The following is an 8,550-nucleotide window of genomic DNA, read 5'->3' as shown; positions in this document are numbered from 1 at the left end:
CGGTGGACTATGGTTCGAAAACGGTGCCGTTTATTTAAGTAGAGAAACAACAGTCGTTATATTTAACAAGTTTTGTATTTTTGGTGTGTTCAGAACAAAATAAAACTACAATGTATCTAAAATGAAACTAAATAACTTCTCTCACATATTGTGTTTATATCATCAAATGAAACTGTAATTGAATTAAAATGATACTTTAGTTGTGTTAATGAAACTACAGTATGTATAAAATCAAACTGAATAACATGTATTACATATTTAGTGTATATTGTCAAACGACACTGTAGTTGAACTGAAATGATACTTTAGTTGTGCTGAAATGAAATTATAGTGTCTCACATATTGAGTGTATATTGTCAAATGAAACTATAGTTATATTAAAATGATACTTTAGTTGTGTTTGTAATCAGTGACGGAACCACTGTGGGGGCAGCTGCCCCCACTCACCCCACCCCCACCCCCTATATAGCGTTGTATGTATATGTGTATATATAGTTCATGTTTTAGATATAAATATATAAAAACAGACATTGTAAACAATAGATTAATAGATGAGGTGGTAGATGAGCGTGTTTTTATGGTGCTTCTGTTTCAATTCCCTTTATTGCTTCAAAAAACCCTTATGAATTTTAATTCCCTTTATTGCTTCAAAAAACCCTTATGGATTTTAATTCCTGCTTCAAAAAATCTTTATGAATTTTTATATTAATAATGAGATATGTACTTTATAATGTGTTTTCTGTTTGAATTATTTTATCAAATTAATTATATGTTTCATATTTTGTATTTTTATATTAATAATGAGAGATGTAATTTATATTGTGTTTTCTATTTGAATTATTTTATCAAATTAATTATGTTTCATATTTTGTTAGGAATACTTTTATAAAATTATGATTTGTTTTATTTTTCGCCTATATCTAATAATATTTATCATTATATTTATAAAGTGTTTTTTTAACCATCTCTTTTATTTGTATATTTCGCCCCCACTGGAAGATATTTCTAGCTCCGTCCCTGTTTGTAATGAAACTACAGTCTATATAAAATGAAATTGAATAATAATTTCACATATTTAAGTGTATATTGTCCAATGAAACCTTAGTTGAATTAGAATTATAATTTAGTGGTGTTGTAATAAAACTACCATGTGTATAAAATGAAATTCAATAACAGGTCTCAATGTAATAAGACTAATGTATGTATAATGTCAAATGAAACTGTACTTGAAATAAAATGAAACATTAATTATGCTGAAACAAAATTACAATGTATATAAAATGAAACTGAATATATTATACAAACTGAATTAATTACACGGAATGGATGTTATTTTATCAAAAGAAACACCGTTTTAAACCATGCAAGTCCACAGCAAATAATGTATGAGAAAGAGAGTAATAAAAATTATTTTTTTTTGTTCATAGCTACTTTCGCAACATACTGAAGCACCCACTCCCTTTCATATGGGAATGCAACCGGAGGCAACTAAACCATAAGGTATGTCACATAAATAAGGAATAAAAAAATAAAGTAAAAACTAAGAATTTTGGCACAATTAGGCATCCAATTGTATAAGGAAAATACTACTTGGACTATTAAGTTCTACTCCCTACTTTTACTCCTTCCCATAAAAATTTGATGTTGATACTTTCTTTGAGATTCCTAAGATGAAAATAACATATCATATTTTGTCACATCAAAGAGTAAAAATAAGTGTAAAATGAGAGTCCATGTAGTAGATCTCGTTGCATAAAAACTATTGCAATTTAGAGTGGTCCTTTGCATTAAGAGTGGTCCTTTGCTTCAGGCCTTGTGCTCTGCTTTGAAAGAAGGATTGTGTTGTCACATCTTGTCTAACGCTATGAATTATTGAGTTTGAATGATTGGTGAACGCTATGAATTATACAACTTCGAATTATTGGTGAATACTTTTGTGTCAGCACACTTAAAATTTCCACCTAGTATCTTCAAGCATTCAGAACACGTTTGATTGGGAGGAGAGAATTAAGGTGGAAAAGAATTGTAATTCGGTGGAATTACAATTCAATGAATAAAGTAGAAATTGAAATTACAGTGTTTGGTACGCAAGAATAGGTGTATAGGGAATTGAAAAGTAAGAAGCGACAAAATGACTAAAATGCCCTTATATTGTAGTATAATAATAATAATAATAATGATAATAATAATAATAATAATTCTTTCAATAATAATAATAATAATAAAGTATACTAATAATAATTATTATAATAATAATAATTTTTTTAAATAAAAAAAAAAGACAAAGGGTATGGGAGGAGGGGCAAAATTGTCTTACACCAACACAATTGCTCCTCCTCTCCACCGAATTGCAATTCATGGGGGATATCCCATGAATTGCAATTCATCATTTGGAGGGAATTGCAATTTACAATTTTCAATTTTATGAGGGCATTAATGTAATTGATGTAATATAACCTAAAACATAACCTTCAACCAAACAAGTTAATATTACATTCCTACAACTTTAACCAAACACAGATAATCTTACATTCCCAAAATCTCACATTATCTTCCTGCATATAATCCTATTACCTATGGTAATCTAAGATTCCGCGAACCAAATGACCCGGGTTTGTCTTGCGCCCAAAAATAATACTTTGTCCAGGGTTGTATTGAAGTTTTGGTCATTGGGAACATGGCAGCTAAGATGGACTCGCCGGGAAGAAAGAAAAAAGAAGTAAAAAAACTAAAATACTCTCATTATATTACATATTAATATTTTTCAGTGAGTTTTGACCGACAATTTGACCGGAGTGATCAAAATTATTAAAAATTGAATAGTTAAATAGTTTTGGAAATCGTGAATTGCAATTAAGAATACCCGAACAACCACGTACCAAAATGACAATTTACTCTAATAAAAAAAAAAAATCACCCCCTCCCCCCACCCCCCACCAACACCACTCTGGTACTGGCATTTTCTCTTCTCTTCTCAAACAAACACAGAAAAATAGTTGAGCTTGAGTGAGTTAACCTAGAGAGATGGCCATTGTTGCTTTAACTTCTCTCACGTCAACACTTGAGCTTGAGTTTTTGCAGTCCACCCCAAGGGTATCTCTTGATGAAGATGAAAGTGGGTCGATGTGTTGTCTGCTGAAGTTGAAGCCAAGCGTGTCTCTTTATGGTCAAGTAAAAATGCTCCATAAAAAGCTTTGTTCTTTGCAGGCCTTTCTAGAGGGATTCAAGCGAGGTGGTGGTGATGGTGCTGAAATCATAGATTTGGAAATCAAAATTAGAGACTTTGTGCTCAAAGCTGAAGACAACATTGAAATACAAGTCAGCAACTTTCTTCTGGCCAAAGATGGAGGGCATCCACAAAAAGCTTCTCAGGAGCTCCATCAAACCTTGCGAGAAGCAGCAAAAAATGCAGCAGAGTTGCTGAAGATGACGATTAGCACAAGCAATGAAGTCAAGATGGTCGGGCCTGAGAATGTTAAGTTGACTGGATCCTCACAGTGCTTTCCTAAGCTTGAGGGCAGAATAATGGTCGGGCGTCACTATGATCGTACAGTGATAATCAACTCCCTCCTCGAGGAATATGAATATGAATTTGGATTCTTTGGACGAAGAGTAATTTCAATTGTTGGGATGATGGGTATAGGAAAGACTTGTTTAGCCACAAGTATCTACAATGATCCATCAGTTGCATCGCATTTCCAGGTACGAGCTTGGATTACTTTACCTCAAGAATACCAGGATGTGGATCAAACACTATGGGATCTTTTGTCGTCACTTTCGGGAATAGAGCCATCTTTTAATCTATACTCAAGAGAACCGTATGAAGTATATAAAAAAGTATATCAACGCTTAGAAAGTCGGAGGTATCTAATTGTTTTGGATAACTTATGGGACAATTCAGTTTGGCGACATATCCAATTTTGTTTTCCTTGTGATGGCAGAAGTCGCATATTAATAACCACGACGCACTTCAATCAGGAAAGGGATAATTTTACAAAGTTTTATAAGCATAACATGGCTTTTCTGGATCCAAAGGAAAGTTGGGATCTATTCTGCAATATCCTTTCTCCCAAAGAATCTATGGCACCTAAACTTGAACAAATTAGGAGTGAGGTTTTGGAGAAATGTGAAGGATTACCACAATTAATTGTTGAAGTTGCAAAGCGTTTGTCAAAATGCAACAACATACAACAAGAATGGAAGAAGATTGAAAAGGAATTAGAGTTGGTGGGAACTCTAGATCGTACTGTACTTGCTCGCATATACAATCAATTGCCAAAATATGTCAATGCTTGCTTTCTATATTTTGGAGTCTTCCCAAAACGCAGTGAAATCACAGTTAAAACGCTTATTAGATTGTGGGTTGCTGAGGGATTTGTTGAGCCATTGGAGCATAAAAAGTTGGTAGATGTTTATTTCAAAAATAAAAATAAAAAAAAAAGTTGGAAGATGTAGCTTATGAGTATTTAGAAGAGCTTGTTGATAGAAGTCTTGTCTTAATTAGCAGCCGGAGCTTAAGTAATGGCAAAATTAAGACTTGTAAGATGCATGGTAGCATGCATACTTTCTGTGTAGGAGAAGCTCAAAAAGGAGGTATTTTATGTGCAGTAAATACTATGCAATTTCCAGGAGTTTCATTAAATGCATTTGCAAATTCATGCCGTTGGTTGAGTTTTTACACACATAGTTTTGACTATTATGTGTTGTTTGATACAATAAAGGCTCGTTCCATTTTCTTCTTTCATGAAAATCCTGAAATTTCTGCACCTCTCAAGCTGTTAAGAGTTTTAGCTTTTGTTCCACCTCCATTCTTCCGAAGAATGCAAATGCATTTTGGGGATTTCATTTTCTTGAGATACATATCTGTAGCACAATGGTTTGAAGGTCTGGATTATATAGTGTCAATTAACTGTAATTTGCAGACTCTTGTTGTGTCCGGTAATGAATCACAAGCTGGAGCATCTACTGTCCATTTGTCATCCAAAATTTGGGAGTCACCACAGTTGAGGCATCTTGAACTTGGCAATTCCTATACAGTAGATCCTCCAAGCGTTGATAAGAAGAGTTTTCAAACATTATCTTGGGTGAGTCCAACCTATTGCCGAAAGGAAATGTATAGCAAGTTTCCGAAATTAAAAGCACTGAAAATTTTCCTTAAAGATGAATTAGAGGTCAACTGCACTTGCGGATCTTGCAGTAATCCCATCATTTTGGATAATCTTGACTATTTGGAAGGGCTTGAGAAGTTAACGATTTCAGTTTCTATTGACTGCAATGTAACCCTTCAAAATCGGTCTATGTTTCCTTTCCTACTGGAGAAGTTGAGGTTGAGTGGGCTTAATCTCTCTGAGAGGCATTTAACAGTAATTGGCATGTTGCCCCAGCTTAAGGTGCTCAAGCTAGAAAATTCCTTCCATGGAAAAGTATGGGAAGTATCAGAAGGAGGATTCCGTCAGCTAGGATTCTTGCTTCTTGAAGCTAAAAGCCTGGAGCAGTTGAAGGCTAATAAATATTCCTTTCCATATCTCCAGCACTTAGGCCTAAGATTCTGTTATTGCCTGGAAGAGATCCCTCAGAGTTTTGCACATATTTTCAAGCTGCAGTCAATTGAGTTGAAACAGTGCAGCCCTTCTGTAGTCGCTGCTGCCAAGCAGATTCTAGAAGGACTGCATCCAATACGAAGAAGAGTGTTTGAGGTTAGAAGCTATATCATGCTGTATTCATAATTTTTTTTTCTTTTACATTCTTTACAAAAGCTGTTACTATTTCTTTTTTTTTTTTTTTTTATATATCATTTCATTTCCAATATTTTTCCATAGATCAAAATCGACGGGTCTGAATATGAGGAATCAAAATATCCACAAGTAGAAGATTACTTGGCCGAGATCACAGTGAGCTAACTGTTATTAGAAAAATGGTATGATACATATCTGCCAATTAATTCCTACGTACTATTTGTTATATTATAACATGGCTAGTTGTCTGTCTTCTTTTTCAAAAAAGGCATTTTATATTCTTTGACAGACAAATGTTTCTCATTTGCAGGGCATTAAGGATAAATTTCCTTAATCCCAGATATTTGTCAGTTGTGGGTTCCTTGTGAAGGAGATGCATGTTGGTCATTTAAGATGTACTGTCATCCGTGAAACCGTTGCCAGTGTGCTTGAGTTAACTAATGTTGATGTTTCTCAAAGGAATCGTATATGTTGGTGGCTGTGGCATGGAGGTTTATTCATCTAGTGCCTATATGAGATGGTGAGATGACTTTACATCTCTGTTTATTTTCTGTTTTGCAAATATATTCATTCTTTGTTTTGATCTGCTTTTGCAGATTGGTGTGGTCATTGAATATGTTGCAGAAAAATTTCTAAATTGGGAAGCTGGTTGTGCTCAAGCTATTGGAGTTCCAGAGGTAAAGAGGAATTGCTTGGTTATTTTGTTTTGTCTCGTCTGATTGATATTTGATTTGCAAGGCTAATTAAGTATAATTTTGAAAACTTCTATTAGAATTGGCTATAAATAACCTCCAGCTAATGCATCTTGTATGGCTTCAAAGAAAAGATTTGATAATGATCTTGGTTTTAAGAAAGGGCTCAAAATCTTGAAGTCAGTCTTTAGGTGATGTGTATTATGTAACCATTTTATTTTAACTGAGCACTCGTTTTACAATTACAATATGAAATAATCTCCCAAAACTCACACGTCTTTGATTGCTAACAACTCCACTTTTATAATGCAAAATTTTAGGGGTTAACTAAACACTTAAATGGTAGTGGTAAACTGGTAAATGGTTTACTACAATGCAGTTAAAGGTTTAATTTTGTGATGATGATCATCTGTCTTGTAAAACAGAGTAGTGAGGGAGTAAAGGAAAAGATTGGTAGGAATATATGAAATTTGTCGAAGCAAAATTGAAAAGGTTTTCCAGCAACTTGGAGAAAAATATACTGAAATTTCTTTCTTTTGTTAAGATGAATGTGGATCCCCACCGATTTGGCAAGGGTGTAAATTAATGTTCAGTTTATCTTATGGTCAGTTTGTCCTCACCGAACATTGTAAAGGAGATCGATGCGCGTCGGTCATTTGTACATGATGTACCATCATTGGTGAAACCCTTGCCAGTATGCTCAAGTTAACTAATGTTGATGTTTTTCAAAGAAATCATGTTGGTGGTTGTGGCATGCATGCAGGTTGACTCATCTGGTGTCTAGTTATATGATCGACGGAGATGATGATATTTGACATTTACATGTCTGTTTCTTCTCTGTTTTGCTGCATTATATTCATTCTTTGTTTTGATATGCTTTTGCAGATTGGCGTGCTAATTGAATGCCTTGCTGGAAAGTTTCTAAACTGGGAAGCTGCTAGTGCTCTCAAGTGATTGGAGATGTAGAGGTAAGAAGAATTGCTTGGAAATTTTCGTATTTTGTTATGTCTGTGCCAGATTGTTATTGATTTGCAAGGCTAATCAAGTATAATTTTGAAAACTTGTCTTATTAGATTTGACTATAAATAAATCTTATGCATCCTGCATGGCTCCAAAGCAAAGATTTTACAGTTATCTTGATTTTAAAGAAAGGATTCAAAATCTTGAAGTTATCTTTAGGTAGGTGATATGTAGCCATTTTACTTTAACAGAGCACTTTTAGTAAAAATTGAGGGAATAACTAATTAACCAGGCCACTTAAATGGTATGTAGTGGTAAATGGTTTACTACAATGCAGTTAGAGTGGTGCAAAGTACAGGAAAAAACTGGCACAATTCTATGAAATTAGTTGAAGCGAAATTGAAAATGATTAATATTTTTGTTAGGAAAAAATCACATAGAATAAATGAATAAATCATAAGATCCATTCTCAATTATTACTATCTTTTTCTTATCAGATCTCATTTTGCTTTCTCCATTTTGTACTATTTTTTTTTTCCATAGATCAAAATCAAGGAGCCTGAATATGATGAATCACATATAGAAGAGTGTATAGACGACGGCTTGGATGGTATATGTGTGTGAGGCTGCATGTATCTTTGTATCTGCATTTACATTGCATCCCAAATGAAATAAAATGAAATGGTGTTGCTACCTTGTACAGATAATTAATGAATTGGTTCCTCATGACCTCATCAACTGATCTTCATCAACACAGAACTTAGATTTCTTGTTTGATGATTTTCTCCCCTTGTTACTCGGTCAACTGACTTCCGATCCTAATGTGATGGAGGCTGTGGAGTGGTACTCAAACGTAAGTTCTCCCATACCTATTAAACTAATCTTTTGGAAGACTCTTCTCTTGGCTTAGCCGGGAAGAAACGATTGGATCCCTCATTAAGGATTGCTTGGATCTCGTGAAAAAGTTAAGCAAGTTTCGGGCACTCTAACTCTGCATAATGCTCCGATCGAGTTGAACGGACTTCTCAATGCTGACGCTCATGGCACGCCTTTTTTAAGAATTAGATAATGCTCTCCTACGAGGGCTTCTTATGTACCAAAAAAAAATATTCCAGAGTTTTAATATGCTTTTGTAGATTGGCACATATGCTAATTAATATGCA

At 34.2% G+C, this 8,550-nt stretch overlaps 1 protein-coding gene across 1 annotated transcript; it reads left to right on the top strand.

Moving 5' to 3' along the window:
- Positions 1-2,952: 2,952 nt before the first annotated feature.
- Positions 2,953-8,550, top strand: LOC116003018 (putative late blight resistance protein homolog R1A-4). Its single transcript, XM_031243202.1, has 7 exons — positions 2,953-4,404; positions 4,443-5,696; positions 5,820-5,917; positions 6,046-6,255; positions 6,332-6,412; positions 7,313-7,395; positions 7,931-8,550. The coding sequence occupies exons 1-3, from the start codon at positions 3,025-3,027 to the stop codon at positions 5,898-5,900; spliced, it is 2,715 nt and encodes a 904-aa protein (XP_031099062.1). The 5' UTR covers positions 2,953-3,024; the 3' UTR covers positions 5,901-5,917; positions 6,046-6,255; positions 6,332-6,412; positions 7,313-7,395; positions 7,931-8,550.

Source organism: Ipomoea triloba, chromosome 13 (genome assembly GCF_003576645.1).
Source record: "Ipomoea triloba cultivar NCNSP0323 chromosome 13, ASM357664v1".
NCBI classification, from domain to species: Eukaryota; Viridiplantae; Streptophyta; class Magnoliopsida; order Solanales; family Convolvulaceae; genus Ipomoea; species Ipomoea triloba.
The sequence above is the reverse complement of the archived record's forward strand: the minus strand, read 5'-3'. Positions and strand labels throughout refer to the sequence as shown.

Coding starts and splice junctions, on each gene's coding strand:
- LOC116003018 (XM_031243202.1), top strand. CDS start 3,025: ATGGCCATTGTTGCTTTAACTTCTCTCACGTCAACACTTGAGCTTGAG. Junction 4,405..4,442: donor CATTGGAGCATAAAAAGTTG/GTAGATGTTTAT, acceptor TAAAAAAAAAAG/TTGGAAGATGTAGCTTATGA. Junction 5,697..5,819: donor TACGAAGAAGAGTGTTTGAG/GTTAGAAGCTAT, acceptor ATTTTTCCATAG/ATCAAAATCGACGGGTCTGA.